This window comes from Lipotes vexillifer, unplaced genomic scaffold, assembly GCF_000442215.2.
Source record: "Lipotes vexillifer unplaced genomic scaffold, Lipotes_vexillifer_v1.1 scaffold247, whole genome shotgun sequence".
Classification (NCBI taxonomy): Eukaryota; Metazoa; Chordata; class Mammalia; order Artiodactyla; family Lipotidae; genus Lipotes; species Lipotes vexillifer.
The window spans coordinates 3,676,221-3,703,132 of record NW_006794161.1 but is presented as its reverse complement, the minus strand read 5'-3'; the positions used below and the strand labels follow the sequence as shown (position 1 = coordinate 3,703,132).

At 36.2% G+C, this 26,912-nt stretch overlaps 1 protein-coding gene across 1 annotated transcript in view; it reads right to left on the bottom strand.

Annotated features, from left to right (window-relative positions):
• Positions 1–4,141: 4,141 nt before the first annotated feature.
• The window catches only part of LOC103083447 (membrane-associated guanylate kinase, WW and PDZ domain-containing protein 2-like), a 288,742-nt gene continuing 265,971 nt past the window's right edge, over positions 4,142–26,912 (bottom strand). Inside the window, exons 4-6 of the mRNA XM_007467045.1 lie at positions 15,836–16,046; positions 4,986–5,065; positions 4,142–4,242 (exon numbers count right to left, since the gene is read on the bottom strand). Coding sequence (XP_007467107.1) covers positions 4,142–4,242; positions 4,986–5,065; positions 15,836–16,046 — 392 coding nt within the window. The remainder of the gene's footprint in view (positions 4,243–4,985; positions 5,066–15,835; positions 16,047–26,912) is intronic.

Here is a 26,912-nt window from a genome sequence, read left to right as displayed (position 1 = left end):
AATCTTAGCAGTTTTATCAGATTAGAAAAACAAATATTTAAGGGATATATTAATTTGATCATATTTAATCTTGAGAAATTAGGAGCTCTAATTATCAATACAAACTTAATGAGAAAGTAGGCCAAAGTCCCTATATAAGGGAAATAAATTATGTAGTCTAGAAAAAGAATTTGAACTATGAAAATAAAAGTATGCATGTCCAAATCTTTCTGTCATTTCTGTAAAACTCACTTAAGAAATGACCTAAAAAAAAAAAAAAAAAAAGAAATGACCTGAAATTAATTAGCGTTTTCTATTATTTTAGAAAGGTAACCTCCTTATCTTGGAAAAAATCCATTTAATAAATATTATTAAACAAAGTTTATGCTATCTTTGTTCATGAGCATTTCGGACATAGCTTTTTTTTTTTAAGATAGATTAAGTAATAGTTCAAAGCTTTAGTTAATGCAAGTTGAAATGCAGTTTTCATGTAGGTAAAAAGGTTAAGATTATGTGATTTTTCTTTCCTATGGTAACATGAAACAACTCACTTACAATTCATAGATACTGAATACAGAAATGATGTCACTCAATTCATACAGCTCTAATTATAACTCTGTGAAATTTAGAGCTAGTTTAACAGAATTGAGGGGGGGGGAACCTCCAATCTATTAATATTAGGCTGGAATTAGCTAGCTGGATAAGTTTTGCCTACATGGGTTTGTTTTTTTCTACCTCTTCAGGACACCCTAGAGAAATTAAAGGCTCTTAAGGTAGGCCAACCATTCTGAATTTCTTCCCCGTTGTCTTCTATGAGACTAATTTGTTGGCTCAGAGCATACTCGAATGAAAGTAAAGAAGCAGTTATTTAGAGCCTATGGTGCAACAAACTCTGCCCTTCTTGTTTGTGAAGCTAAATGTGCACGAAATAGATATCGTTTCCATTTACAGGTAAGAAAACCGAGGCTCCCAGAGATTAAGCACCTGCCTAAAAGCCCACAGATTTGGATTTGGAATACAGTTTTCCCTGACTACAAATCCTACATAATTTCCTCTCCTGAATATAATACTGTAGTCCTACTGATTTTAGTCACTTTTCAACTCTATAAAGAGTCCTACCGGGATTGAATCACTTTTGATATTGACCCTAATTCAGTGATTCATGTGGAGTGTGTCACTACTGGGATGTTTATGATTGGAAATATCTCAGACAAACATCACAGCGCTGATTCTCAGGACTGGAGACAATATGATGGTGCTTTATATACAGTTCAACCAATCTTGCATCCACATTATTTAATAGTTAACTGTTATTTCTGTTGCATTTTGTAAAAGACTATATTGGCTTAAACAGCACTCCCCCAAATCCTAATATTAGAGTCTTGTAGTAGGTGGAGACTTTTTTCTGCCATGTAGACTGGTGCTTAAATTACAAAAATGCACAGAGCTGTGACAAATGCACAGAACACAATGACTTTACTATTTTCAACCATATTTTGAGAGAAGGAAGTATGTTTTTATGTTTAGTAGCTGTGTTATCCTTCAAACAAAAAAGCAAAATGATTGCTTTAGTGTCAACAGAATAAGTAGTTGTTTAATAAGTATTTGTACTGAGCCATCCATGGTGGCTTTTCCCTCCTTGATGCCAATGAGAAAACATTTGCTAGTTTCTTCTCTCACCCAAGAATAATTTAAATCAGTTGATACCTCCTTCCATCTCTCTTTTACTTGACTTCATCTTATTATAGGTGACTAAGTAATTACCTTCAAGTATCTATGTAAACAGAACTGAAGAAGCATACATTTACAGATCCATAGCTACATACACACACATGTACCTTCATAATAGTATGCACACATACATAACATGGAATTCAATCTTGAGGGATTAAGTATGATTATAATGATAATAAAGAATTTATGGCATGCAACCCAGTAAAGTCTTAAATGTACAATTTTAAAATTACTGCACTAAAATTTCTGCTTCCAGGTAGGATGAAGTGAGCAGGTTAAGAGAACACATAGAAAATCTAGATCAAATATAACAAATAAACAATACACAGGAATCAGAGAACTGCTAAAACAACAGATCTAAAATGGTCTAAGAATCTGAAGAGGAAAGAATCCTGGAGAGGTAAGGGAGGAATGTTGTAGATGATTTTTGTTGATTCTGGGCTGTGGAAAGAATCCAGACTTGGCCTGGGATGAAGGCCATCACTGGGGTTGAGAGAACCCAGCAGACTGTTGCAGAGTCTTGAGGGACTGACAAAGCTCTAACACATGCCAATCATTCCATGATGACATCTGTCAAATTCAGAAGATGCAAGGTCTGGAGGCAAAAAACTAAGCTAAAACCCCTGAAAAGCACCACAGATTTTTGGTAGTCTTGCATTACTGAGAAGGAAAATATTTTTTAAATATTGGTTTTCAAGACCTGCCCAGGCGCAGGCTCCACATGGAGCCTCGGACCGAGGCTCCACATTCATCCTCGGACCGAGTCCAGCCTGCTCCTATGTTGTGTATGGTCCAAGAGCTAAGAACAGTTTATATAATTTTAAATGACTGAGAAAAAAAATCAAAAGAAGAATAATATTTTAATTCATGAAACTCAAATTTCTGTGTCTATGAGCAATGTTTTATTGAAATATATCTATACCCTTTATTTATATATTGACTTTGGTCACTTTTATACAACGAGTAGTTGCGAAGAAACTGGGTGACCAAAGCCTAAAATATTTACTACCTGACCCTTTATAGAAAATATTTGCTGACCTACAATAGGCTATTAGTTGAAACTCTGGGTGGGCAAACACCCTAAGAACAAAAGCAAACCAGAGGTAGACTGGGTCTCACCAAAGCTCAACCCAACCTCATGTTGGCTCAGCTCTGATTGGATTAAGGTAATTAGCCTCCACTCTCTCTCCGTGGTGGAAGAAGGATAAATCTTTGCTAGTGAAAGATATTATCATCTTAAGCCTCTCCAATTTTTATACACATTTTATACATATTTCAGCATTCAGAAAACTACTAACTTTTTTGATCTGTGCTGACCTGTGACAGATATAAAGAAGCCTGTCTTAACTAGTAGGCTCAATAGCAATCCATTAACATCCAACATTTTAAACAAGCAGTTTTAATCTATGCTATTTAAAGAAAAATAAAACAGAAGTAACAGTATGACCAAAAAGCACTTTTCTTGGTAAGAAAACTTAAAATATGTGCCTGGAACAATAGCATTCTAACTAGATGTTAGTTTACATTCTAAAATACTCCAGTAACATATGAAACAAAATCTACTTATTTTGTAGAAAAAGAAAAATAGTAATTAACCAGTTATAAATCACTCTGAGCTATTAGACTGTATTCTAGGACTCATTTTTTAATATCACATGAATTCACAGGTACTGCTATCATATTTTAGGCATCTACCATCTACCATGCTGAGAAGACAGATGAGTACAGATATGGGAAAAACTGATAACATTGAAATGTAACAGTTACGCAAAATGTTAAACCTACATCTCTCCCAGGATTTTAAAATTTGACTTTAATAGCCTTTTATAATGAAAAGAACAACTCAAATGTACAAGACAGCTGAGAAGTTCAACAGGTACAGAATTGCAAAATCACTGAATTCATTTTAATTAGTGTATATATATATATATAAGTTTTTATATCTGTGGCATCAGTAAATCATAACTCCCAGATATAGCAGCTCAGGTCATTTTAATTTATAACCTATCATAATTTGCAACATATGTCTTATTAGTGCCAATGAAATGTAACCTAATTGTGGTCAAAAGTCTCAGGTCACAAAATAATTGTAAAAGATTCACACACATATAGCTATACTTTTATACAGAAGGCATACAGACATAGCTATGAATATAAAATTATATGTAGTGATAAAAATTAGACATTTATGCATTCAAATATGTACATATAGCCAGTAAACTGATTTTTTATTTAGCTCAGTTGTATAACCAGCTTGTGAACAGTTACCTTATAACATAGGAATGAACAATATTATCTTGATATTGTCTGAGAAAGATAGAATTACCATTAAAAAAAAAAGGACTTTTACAGTTATAGACTTTTTAAAAAGTTGACTTTCTAAAAACTTTTTTAAAAGTTTAAACACTCCTCATCACTTTCCTCACTTTTAGAGCTCTTCAATGATAGATGCCTCTGAACAAGGCTCTAATAATTTGATCAGATAAAGGCTGTGAATGTGGTCAAATAATGAATCATCAGGAGTATACGCTATTTATCATTTTAGACGAATTATAAGTACTTTTTTAACATTAAACTCAATGTTAAAAAAACTTGTAAGTATCATCAGTAACACTTCATTTATATAATTTACTAATTTAAAAACAAGGTTTACTTTCATCTAATCCTCAAAACTATTTTTAAAAACTCTTCACATAGATGAAAACAGTCAATTTTTAAGCAAATTAACATCATTACATTGGGAACTGGAAAATACTAAAGATAACCCAGCACATTCATGCAATTAATTGTTGTATTTAAATGTTTGATTAAAGGAAAGGAGCCATACATATAAATCTTTATATCACCAATTCCTTAATAACTAGAAGAATGCTATACCTCAAAACACAAAAATAAAATATTACTTATAGTGCCACAATACTTTTCTCTATACACCATATTTAATTCCAATGAAAAGATCAGAGTCCTCAGAGAGACATATTGCAAACAAAAACTCCCTAGTAGGTGGTGGGAAGTCAGGCCAGGAGTCAAAGAGAACCCACAGAGATGACAGAGCTGTGATGTCCAGCACAGTCCCCTCAGAGAGAAAAAGGAAAACCACATGGCACTGCTGAAATGCCGAGTTAATTCTTTCTCCTATCTGGGCATTAAATATTACAGCTTTAAAATTGTCTCAATCAGATTATGGCTTCTTTAGACAAGACCCTCTCTTAAGAAACACACATATTCTCAAAGTGCAATGCCGAAACACCATAAAAACTTAAATAACCTACCATTTTCTTTGCATTCTTCTGGAGGTTTAGCCTTTTTCGCAAGTCGTGGATCCAGCCATGATGTTGTCTTTGTGTTATGGCTGAAAAGAAAAGAGATCACTCTGAACAGACACATACTGAAAGGAATCAAGTTTATTCCTTAAGGAAAAAAAAAAAAAAAAAAAGAGGGGGTTAGACCAACAAAATTGCAATCGATACACTTAATTTGCTTACTGGTTCTAAGTAGCCCTGAAGGAGGTGTAAGAGTAATCGTGCAAAGGCAGCTGTAAAATTGGCAACCTCAGCTCCCTGTCCTCAAAGCAGCTATTTTTATTAAAATCAACTAGAATGTTGCCAAGTTAACCTCATTGAAAATGCAGAACTCATCCAGAGCAAAAGGAATTTATTACAAATACAGGATTCTCCAGTTGGAAGCGCACAGTTCGCAGGCTCTGATACTGTTTCCTGAGTTTTGCAAAAGAATTATTTTCATCTTAAACCTGCCCTTTCATAAATGGTTGTTTTGTTACTCTTTAACTACAGAGCTGGTAGAGGCAGTACAAAAGTGATGCAAATTATAGCATGTTCTTGGGATTCCTACATTTTCTCAAAAAGTAATTAACAGCAATTTCATTAACCCACATTTAGCTATCTTCCATCTAAATACTTTCAATCTAGCTAGGAAGATAGATAAAAATGTCTGTACTCTAGCATTTTTGGAATGGAATTCTGGGAATTAATAATTTTTAATAACAATTTCATTTTAAAAAATGTTTTCTGGGAAGTCTTTTGCCAGAAATTTAAAAAGCAAAGGAGAAAGGTTATTAGAACACTGTCTTGAAAAGAGGTCCTGGAATTACCTGCATTGGAATCACCTAGTGGACTTATTAACAATGCATATTCTGGGAGTTTGGTAGTTCTCACAGAACTACCAAATCAGAATCTTTGAGGTGGAGCTGCAAAATCTCCAGCTTTGGCTAGCACTCCAGGTGATTCTTATGCACACTGTAATTTGTTACTTGAGAACTACTCGAAACCATACATTGGAGCTAAAATCTTTACTGTGAATAGCTGTCTCAAGTTATCTCATCTATCAATGGACAAATTATCAAGGATGTGACATCTGTGAGGGCTTCAGAAATGAGCAGAGTCACAGGTGTAGAAAAGTGACGTTTATATAGGGAAGAGTCAGAATACAACGTGAAAGGAAAAAATGGGAAAAAAGGTTAGAAATATAAACTAAAGCCAGATAATAGAGATCTTTGAACACAGTTGTAAGGAAGTCAAAATTATAATATCAATTCACATGTATTTTCTCTTTCTTCAGTGAAATTTAACTATATTTTATCGTATCAGAGCTACAAGTGTTAGCTAAGTAATCTGATGAACCAATCTGCACTTAAAGCAAAGTTCATAATATTCTCCCAGGAAGCATATTTCATAGCAAGCTTCCAGAGTTTAAGTGTCTTCTTAATGAAGGGAATTTCAAGGCAGAAAGGAGGAAGGATGGAGTTAAGGTGGGCAGTGGGCAAATGATTCCAGAGTGTTAAGGCTCTCTTTAAATAGTGTTTTCTGGATGACAGTACATCTGCCTAAGTGTAGAGCCATCTCTGATCTGAGAACTGAAACATTAATATCCTTGGGTCATGAAGTTTCTGCTCTTAAAGAAGATTCCCTTTTATTTCTTACTTTCATGTGGGGTAAACAGAAAATACTTTCCAATCATTTTCTTCACACTTAGGAACTCCTCAATGATTGATCCCTCTGAGCAGGGCTCTAATAATCTGATGAGATGAAGTCTATGAAGTTGGTGAAATTATAAATTGTCAGGAGAGCATGCTAGCTTTTATTTTCCTCCAATGTGACTTTTGTATAGTGTGATAGCGCTTCATTATCGACTATCAGAAGGATGTAAAGTACTGCAGTATCTCATTCTGGTCCTCATTTACAGTCATGTCAATATCATCTAGTCTTTTCCCCTCAAATAAAGACTTGATGCCCATGGACAGAAAGGGGGTTATGACTATCCTGTTGTGAGGACAGTTGCACTGGGTTCAGTGCTTGCTGCTCCCATTTGAAAAATAAAGTCACTGTAAAGATGCTCTTCATAGACATGCCTCAGTTTAAAGTGTGTGTGTGTTGTGTGTGTGTGTGTGTGTGTGTGTGTGTGTGTGTATGAGAGTGTGTTGATTTCTATGTCTTTATATACTAGCAACAAATTTGGGAGGTGACTAAGGAAAATAAACTTCCCTTCTTTTTACCCACATCTGCTTCTTCCAAACTCTTCCCCCGCTTTTGGAGGAAAGTCATTTCTAGGTCTCTAAGACATATTCACAAAAGCACACACATCTATGGATAACTATGAAGGGGCCATTACTAAGCCACTGCAGGGAGTCAAATTACCATTTCTATACCACACCACCATGGCTCTCAAATACTGGCTAATTTAGTAGAGAAGCATGAATTTCCTAGCTTTCCTGAGTTTCTATAAAGCATTTCATTACAGGATGATTGCTTTTTAGGTTGAGCTAGCATTAACGGTATGTCACTTTAATAGATTTTGACAGCTTGAGTCTCTTATAGTTAACAGCATTTTTAGCTGATCTTCTGAAATGATGCTGAAGGAAAGTGGGCAGTAGTTACCTCCAGCAATTGTCGCAAACATCACATGAAGATACCGCACAGTCTTTTTCAACAGTGGTTCTCACAAGCCTTGTAATTTGCATGCTTCTTCAAGATGCCTTAGAAAGGGAATATTTTTAACGCATTTAGGAGACAATGGACCAAGTGGCTTTTCCACTTCCCTTAAACTATATATTTTTAAACCTCAACAATTCCATTTGAAAATAGGCTTCAACATTGGGCAGGAGACTGTGTAAAACGGGACAGTTGAAGGATTTTTCACAATCTGCATACTATCCTTCCTCAAGTTTGAGGATGTGATTTCCTTTCATTTTCATTGCTAGAGTAGATTCAGACACAGAATACCAGTTTTCTGCTTTTCTCCAAATCGTGGGGAGCACAAATGACAGGAAGGTAAGATGCTAATATTGTATAATCTTGTATTTCAATACTAGTTTCTTTAACAGGGACACATACACACATAGAGGCTACGTTTGCAAAGAAACTTCTAGCTGGGGAATGGAACACACATTTTTGAGGAACTTTGAATCACAATAATATACTACTCTATGTATTTCTATGGATAACGTTAATGTGAGGATTATGAAAAGTGAGAGATTAAGTGGAGTCAGTGGCTATTCAAGTTGTATAACTGTCCTATTTAAAAATCCAGATGAAAACCTTACAACATGGTCTATCCAAAAGTCTTCTCTGATTTTAAACTAAGTCTATCTGGAGGACTGGAGCAAACCAGAAGTGAAATTTCATTCAACTTTGCAATTCTACTTTAAATTCATATCATAATGGCCTTGATGACGTGATAGGCTAACTTGCAATGATTAGAAATTTCTGGATATTTTGTAAGTTTAACCTTTGCCAAATTGACAAAAGCAGCACATTAAATAATATCTTATTTTTTGAGGAAACTTTCTTCTCATACAGAAAATGCTTCCCTTCAACAGGAAAAGCTGCTGACATTATGCCACACCATTGCAAAGTTATTCTTACTATCTTGTAACATTTCCTGATTGTCTACTTTGTCAGGGACTGTTCTAGGACTTTCACAGCTCACTGCATTTGATGCTAATGAGTCTCTGTGGCTCATTAACTCCATTTTACAGATAGAGAAAGGAAGGTTGAGAGAAGATAGGTAATTTGTCCAAGGTTACACACCTAGTGCATGAAAGTGAAAGAGCTAGCATTAAACAGACATATCTGATTCCCAAGGCCAAAGTTTTTTTTATGATCCGAAACCAGAGGCATACTAAACTTAAAACTTTGCTTTTGATACGGGGGTGCTTTATTTGACTCCCTTGGGGGGTAATCAGAGATCTTTTTCCCACCTCCATAGCCAGTGGTTTACAAACTGAGACCTTTATCTCCTATGTGAGAATAGTAATCACTGATTAAATGACTGTGTTGAATGCCTTGTACTTAGTAGGTATTATATTAAATTGCACATGCATAGAGATGATATAATCACTGGAAACATTTTCTCCTTACAAACCTGAATATTCAAATCACTTTAAAATCAAATTTGAGTATTTTTCCAAAATAAAGTCTTAAAATGGTGATTTATATAATCTACATATGAATATTAGGTCTTAGAGGTTATAAAGAATTAGGTTAATAAAAATGCTATCAAATGAGTAGAGTGTTTATTAGGAGCAAAACAGAATTGTCATATAGATTGTGCCACAGTCTATCCTCCATTCTATTTTTTCATTTACTCTATATCCAGTTGGGGCTCAAACTCCATAATGGTCTCCTAGGTATATATACGGCTCGATTCAAACCCAATTTTAAGACAAATCCTCTTTTCCTTTCTCTCTCTCTCTTTTTTTTTTTTTTTTTTTTTTTTTTTTTTGGCGGTACGCAGGCCTCTCATTACTGTGGCCTCTCCCTTTGCGGAGCACAGGCTCCGGACGCACAGGCTCAGCGGCCATGGCTCACGGGCCCAGCCGCTCCGCGGCATGTGGGATCTTCCCGGACCGGGGCACGAACCTGTGTCCCCTGCATCGGCAGGCGGACTCTCAACCACTGTGCCACCAGGGAAGCCCCTCCTTTCTCTTTTCATTGTTTCCTTTTCCTCTCTCCTTCCTACCTTTGTCTTGACACCAAGATCAAAATAATGTTTTTACTACTGCACAAATACTGGATGACATTTCATCAACTGAAATCTGATTAGTAGAATAAGAAACTTTTATTATCAAATACACTCCTTTCCTTAGCTCCATTTTCTCTAAAAAACAGTTACAGACTTAAAAAAATGACAAACACATTGAATTTAAAAAGTTCTCCAAAAAGGCCAATTCTGAATCTCAGTCTTTATCTGATATACTGTATTTTCATCCTGGGAAATACTAACTCAGAAGAATAATAAGAGATTGAACTCAATAATATGTGATGGCATAAAACATAATAACCTTTTGAACAAGGTAAACAAGGTCCAGGTAAATATTTTAGAGTCCTCTGAGCCATTCAAGATGTATGTGGATGTTAAAGTTCCAACAGTGGTCACGTAGCTTCATAATCAATAATAACATAGAGATTATTGACTGTATTTTATGTATTTTTAAAAATTAACATTAGTTTTTAGAGGAATATAGACTGATTCCATTTTATATTCTAGTCAATAAAATCCTCAGAATGATTACATTGTTTTCTGGAAGCTTTTGTCTTCCCTCGAGATCATCATTTCAAAAGGAAGAACTATTTGTTTGTTTGTGGAACGCGGGCCTCTCACTGCTGTGGCCTCTCCCTTTGCGGAGCACAGGCTCTGGACGCGCAGGCTCAGCGGCCATGGCTCACGGGCCCAGCCGCTCCGCGGCATGTGGGATCTTCCCGGACCGGGGCACAAACCCACATCCCCTGCATCGGCAGGCGGACTCTCAACCACTGCGCCACCAGGGAAGCCCCCAAAAGGAAGAACTATTAAATGCAATGACTGGATACATCTAATTGATGCTGAGCAGCAGAAGCTTTTTTGTTCAAGACTCGCATTGTGCTACTATCTTTTCTATTTATACATTGGTAATCCACAGAAAAAATCATTGTCAGCCTCTATAGAGGTTATGTGTTTCCTAAATAATATTCCTAAAATTTCATTAAGTATATGAATATATGAGTTTGCCATCATATTGTCTTTCGTATGTTTAGAAAACATTTTTAAAAGCAGTTTTATCATAAATATTGTTTTGGATATTATGGGTATTTGCTGCATACTGTTTTGTCTAAAACACTTATTTTCTGTTTAGAGATTGCACTAGAATCCTGTGCAGAAAAAAACATATAAAAATATTCAATATATCTACTGTTATTGTAATACAAATTACAGAGAGTAAGACAAGATTTCACGACTCATCGGTATGTGCTGAGCCTAGAATGAGAAAGCATTAGGCTTTACCCAAAAAACGCCTTTTCTTTTCAATAAATTTCTCAAATATTTTGTCTTCTTTTAATAAATGAAAGTTCTAAATTTGTTGAAAATGGTAATTGGCGATTTACATAAAACTTAAGGAAATACAGCAACACAAGAAGCAACAGATTGTGTGTCTTATTTAGAATTTAAAAGCAAATTCAGCCTTTACAAAGATTGGGGAAACCATGTATAGCCATGACATTTTTCACAGATGTGATTTTCAGTTTCAAAAGCTTGCTTTTAAAAAATCTATTATTTAAGATGTCATAGCATTCACTGCCATTCAGGAAGCTGGTAGTAAACAAATAGGTTCTTGTTGCCGTTTTGTTTTTTGCCAAAGCAATAGCAGTCTCTTGTATGTCACTAACTAAACTGACTCCCAAACAAAGAACTAATTTAATGGGATTCCCGAAGCATGTCAATCCACATTAATCCTGTGGCAGCTATTCTTTATGGAACATTTAGCCTCTGCAAAATGAATTTCTGGCTGAGAAACTTATAAAACAAATACTATTTGTACTATAAAAGTTTTTTTTTCAGCCAATGCTTGTTTATACATTGGAGGTAGTATGGGATAATGGCAATGGCTTTGCAGGGTCACAAAGCTATAAGACCTTGGGAATGTTAATTTGTCCAAGGGTGCCTCAGAATCTCACCTATAAAATGGGGGTACCTCAAATGCTTTACAGGGTGGTTATGATATAATACATGTAAAGTACGCACCATGGCAAATTAGTTAAGAGCAAGGACCCTGGAGCCAGTGTATGTCCCATGAAAACATGAATCTTGTCAGTTTTGTTGACCACTATATTCCTAGGGTTCAATAAAATAGTTCCTAGCACACAGTATGTGCCCAATAAATACGCGCTGAAAATATGAAATCAAACATCCTGGCTTTGTCAATTCCTGGTTATATGACCGAGGGCAAGTTACTTACCTCTATAAGCCTCAGCAGCTTCCTAAAGTGAGAATTAAATGAGCAAAGTGTAAATGCTTAACATATTAGCTATTACTGTTAAACAATCTGAACACAGCCTGAAAAAAGTAGGTACTCAATATGTGGTAACTATTATTACTAATTTGAATTTAAAATTAATATACTATTTTAAAAGATAATATTAATGAAAAAGGTATTATGAGTTAAGGAAACTACTGGTTTTAAATAATGTTATGTATTTGAAAATCTTTTTAAAATTGCTAAACATGTGACATTATAAATGTTTTAAAGCATGTTTGGAAGAGTACATTCACCTGCATTTAAAATTCTGTTGTTTAAAAATACTTTCTCAGGTATTCACCTTTTCCCATTAAATATCACTGTAAGTGATAAAAGGAATCTGCTTTTATTATTCAGCAAAGGAAGTAGTTTTGAAGAGTGTGGGAAATCCAGTTGGCCCACGTGTTCAGTATTGAGAACAATGACAAAAATTCCTCTCATATTCTAAATTCAGCACTTGTAAAGTACTGAGATATAAACTACTTTGCAATACTGAGTAAATCAGTAATTATTTTAAAACATTACTGCATGGAAGACAAAAAAATGAAATTTCTTATTACCTTAACTCAAAACCTACCACATATATATATATATATATATACACACATATACACATACATACATACATACATACATGTATGTATACATATACATATGTGTGTGTATTTCAAAAATATATATGTAAATGAACACTTCAGCATAGGTACAGTTCCCCTCTTCTACTCAGAAATGAGTATATATATATATATAAATTTTGACACAGAACTGCAGGGTCCTTCTCCTTTATTTCACTTATTTTATATTTTATCATGATATTTGTTCCACTGGAAATAAGATCCAGTAAAGTGTAATAAGGACGTGTTACCTACCAGGGGAGACTTCTATTACTCTAAGCAACTCTCGCAATATTCGTACCAGAGTAGTTTTCACTGGTATCATCAGCTCTCCTTACCTCACAAATCTCCAATTTTCTGTCTCTTCTACCTTTTCTTCTATCTCTTTTACCTTCCTCTTAACTTACTCTACTTCCCCTTTTTATTTTCTTTTTTTACTATGATTTTGCTTCAGGACTGCAAACTTTTGTTACAAATAATATTTGTTTTTTAAGTTTCTTGGCCAGAAATTCTGGGACATATCATGACTTAGTCCCTAAGAAACTCCTAATGCCCCATCATGGTCCCTCTCCTGTCCCTACATCCTTCTCTACCAGACTGTTTCCAAGGGACTTTTATAGTATAGAGTTAATTTATATAAGAATTCATTATGAATTCAACAGCAAAGATACCCACAGATTAATGACAGTGGGTTGAAATGCTGATTTTGTCAAATGTAGTTAGGAAGGAAAGATGTACTCCCGAGCAAAGAGTGCAAGCAGTCAGGAGAAAATTAACTGAGAGAAAAGTACAGCAGAGTGAAATGCAGGTCAGTGAGAAAGGAAGAGGCAGCGCAGGTTGTGATGGTGTGAAAATGAGGGACCAGATGAAAAAAACACTGATCCCTCCCTGCTCTGTGACACCTGAGCTTATCACACTGAGTCGTGAGAGTCAAAGTAAGCTTTTTGAAGGAAGACAAGACAGATCTCAGATCTCAAGCTGGTCCTTGTGAAGGGTGGGCCAGGGGATGCCTCCATTCTGTGAATGACTTCTTTAAGCAGGCATTTGCCACTGCCTCTTACATTAATCACCTTTCCATCACACTTCAGCCCTTACTCCAGGCTTCTTCTCTCTCCCTGACCTCTGGATGAGTCTCCCTCAGCATTAGCATTCTCACTGCAAATCAAACTGTCTCTGCTCCTAATACTACCAGTCTTCTCACTGGTCTTTGCAATGACAGTTCCTATACCTGGAGTGCTCTATCTACCTGTTACCAACTTTTCAAGTCTATGTTATTTTACCTTCCCTAGGATGCTTCCTTTTATTAAGTCTACGCTAAGTGTATCCTTCTCTGAATAGTATCACAAAACTCAAAAATCAATTGTTTACTAATTAACTATTTCTCTTATTCTCTCTTCCCCAACTTGACAATAAATTTAAGAGCAGGGACAAAATCAAATGAATCTTTGGATTCTGACACTGGATGACTGACTAGAATATTAATAGAGTCATTTTGGTCGATTTTCCCAAGTCCTGACAGAGCCTCATCATTTACTATAAACCATGAACACAACTTCTGTCTTACGAGAAGTCCTTTTTCTCCACAATCCCAAAATCTGACACAGTTGAAAGGGGAAAGTTTATTTTATAATCATAAAACAGGAGGTTTTTATAATCGCAATTGGAAACACTGTAAGGAAACAGTTTTTTCATCAACTTGCCATGCTGGTTTTCTTTTATTACTTCCACATGTCTTACTCCGCCTGTATTATATAATAAAAATGTGTATGTCATCAGTCTCCCTGTTCTGAACATCAATTGTTCTGAACACCAATGCATGACCTCACATCTAGGGTTTATATTTTGACGTCTGGTCTGCAGTGGCGCTATGCTATGCTTATCAATTACAGAATTATGTTTTTGATATAAATACTTTTGAACATTTAAAAAATTCTATATGACTTTTTTTCCAATTAATTGATAAAAGATGTCTCTGGGTCACTGATTATAGCAATAAGAAATATGCAAGAGCTTCCTTTTTTTTAAACTTATAAGATTTGTCAAAAGGTGAATAGTGGCAATATATTTTCTGCATTTCTCATCCATGTTGGGGTCAAGCAGAGCACCAAGTAATTACGTGGTTATTTATTTCCTTGGCCACATGTTACAAAGTTTTCATGTGAGAATTAAATATTGGCATGTGGTAACATTTCAATTTCACAATTGAGTTCTGCCTATGGAGATCTAAGTCACAAATCACTCCAGGTTGGGAAAGGGAATCTAGTTTTAATATTTTTCTCAAATAATCAGAGTTTACATATTTTTATCTACTATCAGCACTGAAAACTTCAGATTCTATTAATTTTTCTCTTTGAGTCTTCTACAACTTTGAGGGAATAAGGGTTGTCGTTCATTTACAATATTTTTAGTTTTTATTCTTTCTAATGAACATTTTGATTGTCTCATGCACATCAACAATTTAATTTTGAGCTAAGATCAACTTAGGAGTTTTAAAAAGTCGTTCTACTCCTAGAAGGTAAAAGAAAAGGAAAGCTAGATGATGTTGTTAATAAAATATATAAAAATTCAGTTTGGGAAAAAAAGTCCCTAAAGAAAGAAAAGATTAGATTGAGTATGTATCACTAGTGACTTCAGAATTAGCATTTCATTTTCCTTGCCAAGTCATAAAAATGGTAAGCAACAAATAGAATGGAATTTAATAAAAATATGAGCTATACAAACACATGATTTTATTGACACCTGACCTCAGGGTCAAATGCTTAAAACATTCTCATTTGTGACTAGCAAGTATTTTGCTCTCAATAGTTGCATCCTATTAAACCACTGGACATCATGGTTGAGGTTTCCAGCAATTTGATTTAAAAGATGGGGATTATCTCATTTGAACTACATGGAGGCCTTGGAAGGGTAGAGTAAGCATTTCCTCATGACAAGTTCACTCTTTCTATTTCAATAATAACATCACATGGAGATTTGCCTTTTTAGTCATGACTGCAACAAATTTTACAGTGGTATTGTTTAATTCATTCTTTGATTTACAGCTGTAAACTATGGTCTTTAATTGTATTAAGGTGCTATCCCCTTATTCTCTTACAAAGAAGGAAGCTAATATCACAATTAATGAAATCCAATACTTTGACCACATTTCCATTTACAACATCATTTATGTACTACTATGATCTTTGTGGGAACGTTCCGAGAAATGTGTGAAACTCACTCAATGAAGTAGACTTCGCCCTTCTCTGTATAGGCCATTTCCCAGTTATCAGGCAACGGGTCTGATTCCTCAGGCTCTTCAGGTTTAGTTGGTTTTGCATCATCCATCTGTTCCTTCACCTCCTCGGGCTGACTATACACTGGTGCAGGATAAGGCTGGGAGGGTGTCTCCCCTGAGGCACCTGCACTCTTGTCTTCATGTTCACTGGATTCTATGAGAGAACGAGAGCATAGGGTTAGTCACTCGAGCCACTGTAACTTCTGAGTGAGTGTGGACTATGCTTATCAGGGAATGAGCTCTGTGAAGGCTAATAGGAAAAGCACAATTGTAACCAGCTCTGAAAATTATCAGTAGGCCTATTGGAGTTCCCCTTTCACTCATCATTCTCGCCGATCCTTCAACTAATTACTACTGATGACTAACTTGGACGACCATTTCACAATGCAGGTGTGGCAGACAGCGTAATGCTCCCTAAGGATGCCCATGCCCTACACCCTGGAATATGTGATTTTTACCTTACATGGCAAAAGAAGATTTGCAGAACTGATTAAACTAAGGACCTTGCGACTGGGGGATTATCTTCAATTATTCAGGTGGGCTTATTTTAATGACAAGGGTCTTTACAAGTGTAAGAGGAAAGCAGAAGAGGAGTGTGAGAGGGAGATGTGACTACTGAAGAATGGCAAAAGAGATGCACTGTTGCTGACTTTGAAGACAGAAAGGGACCAAACACAAGCTAAGAAATGTGGGTGGCCTTTAGAAGCTGGCAAGGCAAAAGAATAGATTCTCTTCTAGAGCCTCTAGAAAATAACAGTTTTTCAGACATCTTGATTTTAGCCCAGTGAGACCCAGGTCAGACTTCTAACCTACAGAGCTGTATGATACAAAATATGCATTGTTTTAAGCCACTAGGTGTGTGGTAATTTGTTATAGCAGCAATATAAAACTAACACAACAGAGCAAAAACTAAAAGAGATACATACCTTAAGAGAAATGATAAAAGGCTTGGAGGACAGACCCAAGGGTACCAACATGCAACTGGTATGAGCTCCAGAATGAGGAAAAGGGCCACATGGAGAAATAACAACTCAATAAAAATAGAATGTAAGTTGCCTAAGATGAAGAAACACTTGAGTCTGAAGATTAAAATGGTTCACTGAATCTGAGGCCAAATCAATGAAGTATATATTTCACCTAAACACATCTAGGTGAAATTTCCAAGCTCCAATGTTAAAAAACAACTTTACCAGCTTCCACATTGAAGAAAATTACCAAAAAAAAGAGGAACAGAAGATCATCAGACGTTTCATCTATAATACCCTAAGCTCAAAGACAGTAAGGTAACATCTGTAGTAACTTGAGGAAAAGAAAAGTACAGCAACCCAAGAACTTAACTCTACTAAAATATTATTCATCTATCTAGGCAAAAGAAAGTCACTTTTAAACATGCAAAAGTTCTGAATGAAATCTTACCTTTGGAAAGCTCAGGTTCAGAGAAATTTCCTACAAGGTAAGATGGTGATTGGGAGAGAAATTCAAAGGGGAAATGTTTAGATTTAAGATACTCCCTGGTTCATTCAGGGATTCAGCACCACTATATTTAGGTTTTGGTCTCGGGTGTGGCAAGGTAATGGTAAGAAGAGGGAAACCACAGAAAAGATCAAGGGAGCCAAAAGCAGAGGGGGCCTATAACTACTTTAGTTTGGAACTTTGGGAGGAATGTTTCCTGCAGAGTGGCTCCAAATCTCCACTGGGGTGTCAGAGATAAATGGATGAACACATTTGGCAAATACTACTCCCAAGACTTCCCTGTAGCATGGACATCACGCAGAAGTCCAAGTATGCTCTGGTGGAGACTTGGAAAGTAGCTAAGAATATAGAGAACCGATCCACCTGCACTGAGGGTCACTATGGCTTCTTCACAGCAGAAGGCGTGGTGGGGACAGCTTAACCCAGAAACTGGAAGGAGACACTACTGACATACAATGTTAATGTGATGATGAGGCAGCCCTCTTGGAAATATGAAATTCCACAATTGTTTGGGAACCTAATCCATAGCTATTAACATTAAAAAATATATACAAATACATATATGCTTCGACTCAGTAATCCCAGTTTGAGAATATAACCTCTAGGAATAAAGGTGGTGGTGTATAAAATAAATATTACTTATTTATTTTATAAATAAATAAATATATAATAAAATATATAATATAAAGTATATAATAAAATATTATTACCTATATAATAATATTTACCATAGCACTGTTTGTAGTAGCAAAGACCTGGAAACGATTTGGATGCCTATCAATGAGGGTATGATTAAACAAACTGTGGTTATCATTACCATGGAAAACTATGTAGTGTAAAGACCTGCTGACCTGGAAAAGGTGCTAATCATTACTATTCAAAGAGTAATACAAATTGAAGAGTAATACGTGTACACTGTTAATTCTATTTAAAAAAAAAAAAGCAAACAGCAAGCTAGATATATGCATATAATTTTGTTTACAACTATATGAACAAAAAACAAGATGGAAAGATGTACAACAGATGGTTAACTTTGATTAAACAAAAACAGTAAATTTGTATGGGTGTGGGAGTTTTTTTACATATCTTTACATTAGTTGGCTATTATATTTATAAGTTTAAAAATAATAAAGGTAATTTAAAATGAGTAAATTAAAGTAGAATGTACTTTTTGTCTTAATCAACGGCTTGGATTAATTTTTTTCCCCATATGCGTCAGTCTCAGAGAGCAATATGAAAGCATCTTTAGGAATTAGGACAAGAACACTTTACAAGCTTTTGTTGTTTTGCCCTTAAAAAGATTTTATGAAAATAATATGGTCCTTAGTGATGTAGTCTCCTAGCTGATTCTTCATACAGATTTAACCTTTGTAAATTGTGCAGGATAGAAACAGCAAGAGAAGGTACCATTGCTCTTTTTAGATTCTCCTTGCTGTACCTTATTACCGCATGTAATTACCAATACGTGAAGCATACTGTTCTCAGGTTATTTCCAAATGTCGTGTTGCATTTGAAAAGTTAAAAAGTAAGGTCATGATCTGAACACATTCATTTATTCAATATTCACCTAATCAGTATTTATTAAACACTCAGTTGGTGTCAGGCGCCGAGGACAGAAGAGCAAACAAGAGAGGCATGATCCTTGCTCTCACAGAACTCAAAATATTTCAAGATGTGTAGTCTTTAAACAATTTTAAGTGCGATGAATACTATCAGAGGGAAAGGTGAGATCTTACGCATACACATTCCTCATAAAGAATCAAGGAAAGCCCATTTTCCAACATGCTATCAAATCTGAGACTAGAAAAAGGAGTCAAGTGACTTCTTTCAGAGGAAGTAAGGGAGAAAGAAATACATAAAAAAGGAATAGATTAGGCCTTAGAAAGCATGCTCAGAATTTGGGACTGTATCCTGAGAGTAACGAGAAGGTACTGATGTGTCTTAACCAAGGGGATGACACAAGTAGGTTTTTATTCTCCGCAAAGACCCTCTTAGCTATTCTGGGGGTTTGAGAGTGTTAAGAGTAGATATTTACAGACCATTGGGGAGTTATTTTTGTGTTTCAGAAAGAGACGTTGGTGGCATGGGCATGGCTTCTTTTTATGAACTGAAAAAAAATTTAGAATACGGATTTGGTATGATTTTTTTAGAAAGGTACAGATAAGGACAAATGAGAAGTCATGGTAAACCCAGCGGGGGGCAAAGCAATTCACTGAGCTAGGCACCATGACAGGAGGAGCAGGACTGTCAGGAGTGGGAAAGATAATGGCTGTAATTTTAGACACAAGAGATGGAAGTCCATGCCAAATTCATAATGGAGATGTCAAGTCAATGAGTTCTTGGCTGGAGGGAATCAGCTTGAAAGACTACAGCATACGGATAGATTGTATTATAATTTAAGCCACAGGAGTGAATGAAATTGCCTAGAGAGACAGTGCAGCAAGTGGAAACAAGAATACCTAGAGCAGCTCTCTGAGGAACTCCAACATTTAAGTCATTAAGAGAATGACGAGGGAAGAGCAACCAGGGAAGTAACAGAAAAACCAGTTGATCTTTAAGTCACAGAAGCCAAGCAAAGGTCAATGAGGAGGAAACACTTAACTGTGGCCAAAACTTCTAAACAGTCCATCAGCAAGATTAGGATGTAAATATCTAATGAAATTTATGATATGGAGGTCACTGGGGATGTTAGCTACCAGCTGTGGTACTAGTTGCAGTGGAGGCGTGGATGGGAAAGCCAAGTTGGAATGGATTAAATGAATGCATAAAGAGAAAATATAGAATATGCTAACAGAGAAAGTCAAAGATTAGCTATGAACAAATAAACTTTTTTCTTCATCTAAATAACTATTATGTTTTCAAGAGAAATGTGAGACATCTCCTGAAAAAAAAAGTCTAGAGTCTTTGGAGATGTCTATAGTTATATTTATAACTATTGATGTGCTAGAGATTACTGAGCCAAGTTCTCTCAGTTTATCTAACTCATTTATTCATTCATTCCTTTATTCTTATCTAATCAATCAATTGTTACATTAGCAAACATGAATTTATACCTACAATGTGCAAGATACTTGACAAGAGCTTAATGGGGGAGAGAAAAAGAACTTTTTATCAGGCTACTGAGAATTGGGTTGAAATGTAAGTAATAAGGAGCACCCACCTTCTTTATTTGAAGAAAATAAGAGAAAAAAAATGAGTAAGGCAAATGGACAACCACAACATCCCCACATTTACTATTCATAAAGGCTAATCTAGGGATGCAGTTTAAGGTGAGGGTCAAGGGCTTCTGGTAAAATGCAGAATCAAGCCAATATACCCACAGGCAGTACTGAACCAGGGCAGGCTTCCCACGCAGGGGTAGAACCTGTTCCCGGAAGAGCCATGCAGAGTATTAAGAGGAAATAAAAAGAGGAGTTGAGCCAAGGAGGCCCAGATTATCCTTCAAAGATGTATCACTCAGAGAAGTCACTCTACCTCTTTTGGGCAGAATAAGTCAAGGAGCCAGTGGAGTGAAAATTAAGTACCCTCTTTGACATGCAAGACAACATGGGACGTGGAGAGGAAGCACTTCCCCCCAGTGGATAACAATGCAGAGTACTACCACAATGATTTATTGAAGGATACTCAGTGACACAAAAGAGTTGTATACAATTCTCTAGGGAGACGATAAGGTACAGGGAAACAAGAGTACCTAAGGCAGCTGTCTGAGAAACTCCATTATTTAACAGTCAGCAAAGGAAGAAACTGGCATTATATTTGCTATATTAGGTACTAGGAAAATGGTAGTAATTAATTAATTAATTAATTAAGCATCTGTTGAGCCCCTGCTAAGTGCCAAGCACTAGGCTAGGCAGTGGGCAGTTAAGGAGACTGTGGGCCAAATGGTAAGTATTAGTTTGCTAGGGCTGTCATAACAAAATAGAACAAAACTGGATGACTTAATAAAAATTTATTGTTTTACAGTTCTGGAGACTAGAAACCCTAGAACAAGGGTTCACCAGCAGGGTCATGCTCCCTCTGAAGATGTTACAGAAGGATCTGTTCCAGGCCTCTCTGCTGGCTTCTGGTAGTTCCTTGGTTTGTGGCAGCATAACTACAATCTTCATATGGTATTCTCCCTGTATACATGCCTGGGTCCTAATTTCCCCTTTTTAGAAGGAGACTAGTCGTACTGGGTCAAGGGCCCACCCTACCGATCTACAACTTAATTGGTAGAACTAATTACTACTACTACTTAGGTAAGATAACCTCATCCTATTTCCAAATAAGATCACATTCTGAGATTCTGGTGGTTTGGACTTCAACATATGAATTTTGGGGGGAAACAATTCAACTCATTAAATAGTATATTAGGCAAGTTTACCTTACAATACACCAAACCAATATTTACCATGTCTGGGACTATAAATTATCATTTCATGCTACATTACAATCATTTCCCTGCTTAATAAGGAGAAGAGAAATTAACTTCACTATGTTTTAGATAACATAATTATGTCTTTCTTCTGTATGTGGCTTAATATTTTAAAAAATCAGATATGTTGGGTATTATATAAGTAACTGAGAAAGTACCCATTAAGAATAGAATGGACTTTTTAAAAAATAGGCTTTATATTTTAGATCAATTTTAAGTTCACAGCAAAATTAAGAGAAAGGTACAGAAATTTCCTATATACTCCCTGTCCCCACAAATGCATTGTATCCCCCATTACTAACATCCTCCACCAGCGTGATGCATTTATTACAACTGATGAACCTACAGTGACACACCATTATCACTCAAAATCCATAGTTTACATCAGGGTTCACTCTTGGTGTTATATGTTTTATGGGTTTCAACAAATGTATAATGACACACATCCACCACTGTAATACAGAGTAGTTTCACTGCCTTAAAAGTCCTCTGTGCTCTGCTTTTCATCCCTCTCTCTCCTCTAACTCTTGGAAACCACTGATGTTTTTACTGTCTCCATAGTTTTGCCTTTTCCAGAATGTCATATAGTATAGAGAGTCTTTTCAGATTTGCTTCTTTCATTTAGTAATATACATTTAAGTTTGCTTTGGCTTCTTTCATTTAGTAATACACATTTAAGTTTGTTTGATGTCTTTTTTACGCACAGGCTCAGCGGCCATGGCTCACGGGCCCAGCCTCTCCGCGGCATGTGTGATCCTCCCAGACTGGGGCACGAACCCGCGTCCCCTGCATCAGCAGGCGGACTCTCAACCACTGCGCCACCAGGGAAGCCCTGCGTGATGTCTTTTAATAGCTTTATAGCTCATTTATTTGCAGCACTGAATAATATTCCATTGTCTGGATGTACCACCAAAACATTCTTTTAGTAATTAAGGATAGGAAAGAACAGATTTTACCGACCAGCCAAGGTGCATGTGTAGCCATTCCTGTTAGCAGTCCCCTCCTCCCATGGAGTTCAGCTTAAAGTTATATGCATGCAAATGTGCCCTAACACAGATCTCATATATGTCAGATCTGCAGTTTGTGAAACCTTAGACTGTTTAAATTCTGACTAAAGAGAAAGAGCCAAATAACCCCAAGCACGTTTTACTTTTATAGTGGTTTGAAGGTATTTCTTGATTAAGCAGTGGTCATGTAGAATTGCTCTTTTTAACTTCTAGGACACATTTCTCAGCATGGTTTTATTGTTAAATTCAAACATGAATTTTTTTGATATGTAAATTAATTTTCCCCCAAGACGCTTGCTGCTTAAGTGAAAAGACTTTATCAAACACTGGCATTTTTTGAGCATTCCATTTTGCATTTCTCGGTCCCTTAGATGCCTTACAAACCAGAGCAAGGGGTTTACTTTTGCCGTAACAATAGAAACAAAAAATATTTCAATAAAGAAGGAACACCTATTTTTAAAGAATGATAATCATAAAGAAAAATTTCCCTTTCACCAGGACTGTTGTATTTACTAGAAATTTATAGAAACATTGAGAAACAAAATAGGCATTGATAATATAGTCTTATAAGCAATGGCCTATAAAAACATGTTTTATGTACACTTCTACTGCTGTGAAGAATTAAGAAATATAGTTTTTTTCATCTTTCCTACCCTAAAGTTTTGTTGGATTCAGCAAATAATTTCCTTCTTCCCATAAGAAATTCAGAAGAACTCAAAGATCTGTATATAGTACAGGGACTGAAAACCATTTAATGGGAAGAGAGGTAAATATATGCATTTTTGCATTTAGTACAGTCTGCATAAATTCTACAGTTCTGGTCCAGTCTCAGGTTTTGATATTACAGTATGTATAGTAGCCATTCCACTTACTTACATGTTTATTACCCTAGCAGTATCTAACACATTGCCTTTTGGACACAAGACTAAGGATAAATCAGAAATACCATTGTTTTGAATGTCCCTACTGAGTTTTATTAAAGAATAATCAGAAACCAAGATAAAACCATTTCAAGAAGAAGATTGCCTATTTTATACCTTAACCATATTTTCATTTGATACAGTCTATGCTTACAGTTAATGTTCAGCTTTCTGTAATTGCCATCCTTTGAAATGAGGGAAAATAATATCTTAAAGCCAGATAGGAAATTGTTGATTTTACTTCTTTGAACAGTCATAAAATTTGAATTTCCAAAATTTATTTTACCCTGTAAGGGAGCTCTGCAACTTATATTTTTAATGGCTTGGTGACAAATTTTAATAAATCTCATGTCTTTATGTTATTTTTCCTGTCTTCATGTTATTTCTTTGGAAATAAGCATGGCTAGAAAACATTTAATGGGGAAAAAAAGAAAGATTGAGGAACATATTTATAGCTTATAAGGAAAGAGAATAGGAATAATTTGAGATTAATTTTTTTTTTTTTTGCGGTACGCGGGCCTCTCACCGCCGTGGCCCCTCCCGCTGCAGAGCACAGGCTCCGGACGCGCAGGCCCAGCGGCCACGGCTCACGGGCCCAGCCGCTCCGCGGCATGTGGGATCCCCCCGGACCAGGGCACGAACCCGCGTCCCCCGCATCGGCAGGCGGACTCCCAACAACTGAGCCACCAGGGAAGCCCCTTTTTGTTTAGCCATTCTCGATAGCAACAAACATACTCCACAAGAAGCAGTAGAATATAATTGCTAAGGCTGGGGTGAGACTGCCTGGGTTTGAATCTGTCCTTCAGGGTGTCCTGTTGGGCAAGTTATTTAACTCACTCTGTGCATGCCTCAATTTCCTTAAATGTACAATGGAACAACATTACTTACCTATAAGGGTTAGATGAGACATGTATACAAATTGCTTAGAACAGTCAACTACCAGAACATAGTAGATGTTCAGGAAATGTTATATATTTTTATCAGTGAGTTCTACCACCTAGAACACTAAATAAATTGTGTAGTTAAATCAGCCAAGCAACCTAAATGATTTCTCCCCACTGAAACAAAAAGTATGTGGTCAATTTCAAATGATTTTTAAGATGTTAGGTGTTTTCTCTTAGAGGAAAACATAGGAAGAACACTCTTTGACATAAATCACAGCAAGATCTATTTTGACCCACCTCCAAGAGTAATGGAGGTAATGGGACCTAATGAAACTTAAATGCTTTTGCACAGCAAAGTAAATTATAAACAAGTGAAAAGACAACCCTCAGAATGGGAGAAAAATATTTGCAAACGAAGCAACAGACAAAGGATAAATCTCCAAAATATATAAACAGCTCATGCAGCTCAATATTAAAAAAAACAAACAACCCAACCAAAAAATGGGCAGAAGAACTAAATAGACATTTATCCAAAGAAAACATACAGATGGCCAAGAAGCACATGAAAAGCTGCTCAACATCACTAATTATTAGAGAAATGCAAATCAAAACTACAATGAGGTATCACGTCACACTGGTTAGAATGGGCATCATCAGAAAATCTATAAACAACAAATGCTGGAGAGGGTGTGGAGAAAACGGAACCCTCTTACACTACTGGTGGGAATGTAAATTGATACAGCCACTATGGAGAACAGTATGGAAGTTCCTTAAAAAAACTAAAAATAGAATTACCCTATGACCCCGCAATCCCACTACTAGGCATATGCCCAGAGAAAACCATAATTCAAAAAGACACATGCACCCTATTGTTCATTGCAGCACTATCTACAATAGTCAGGTCATGGAAGCAACCTAAATGCCCATCGACAGATGAATGGATAAAGAAGATGTGGTACATATATACCATGGAATATTACTCAGCCATAAAAAGGAATGAAATTGGGTCATTTGTAGAGATGTGGATGGACCTACAGTCTGTCATAGAGTGAAGTAAGCCACAAAGAGAAAAACAAATATCATATATTAACGCATATATGTGGAATCTAGAAAAATGGTACAGATGAACTGGTTTGAAAGGCAGAAATGGAGACACAGATGTAGAGAACAAATGTATGGACACCAAGGAGGGAAAATGGGGCAGGGGTGGTGGTGGTGGGATGAACTGGGAGATTGGGATTGACATGTATACACTAATATGTATAAAATGGATAACTAATAAGAAAAAGAAAGATATTAGGTGTTTGCAAAAAACAGTGCAATTTCTAAAGAAAAAAAGGATACACACAAAGCTAACGTTTCTTCTTTAAAAGGTCTTTGCACAAATTGAGTTTTTCTTCCTCAGTTGAAACATGCTGTGGTGTTAAGTGATTTAAAGGAGGGAAAATAATCCTCAGAAACCACAAATTTTTTCTAAGTTCTGTATGTTTTCCTACAGAGTTCTGCATTTGACTTTGCTGGGTGCCAGGGGCTGCTACTGAGATATGAACTTGGCATCACTCCGATACCTTTGAGGGTACTGATTTAAATCAGAATCAGAGACATAGCTCCCGGATTTTATATTAGCCCAAAGCTTAGTCTCCTCATACAGCGTCAGGGCAAGCTTGGCTTTCAAGTCTAACAACAGACTGCTCCACACTCTTGTTTCTGCTCATTTGTAGTAGTAACCATGGTGGTGGAAGTGCTGGGGCTTGAAGATTTCCTTTGCTTTCTTGCAAACTCAACAATCTCATCAAAAAGTATGTTTGTTAGGTTGATATAAAGTCTTATTGTATTGTAGTCAGAGGTGGGAAGGAGTGGAGGCTGTCACAGCTGCTGTTTGTTTCACTACTAGAAGTTGAATTTCTTGGAATTTGAACTTTAGGCTCTTGTAAATGAATCAAGCTTGAGTGATTACTTCAAGCTGATTACTTCAGGCTTCATCTTGGACAGGATAAAAATATCATTGCAAATGATTTTTGATATGGCCATACTATAGATCATATTCTATAGTGAAAATCGAGGACATTCTGCCTTCAGAAAGGAAGCTGTCACGCAGTGGCCACCTGCATTCTCTGTAGCCAGTTGACTGGAAGAAGTCAACATCGTAGGTCACTGCTCAAAGAGGGCTCTTATCAATTCTCCTTGCTTTCCCTAACCTTCTCAAATGAGAAGAAGAATTATACTATGGGGGCCAAAATATTTGCATCTTAGTGATTAGTGAATATTTGTTCATGACTTAGAAAAAATATAATTACTTTTTTTTTTTTTTTTTTTTTTTTT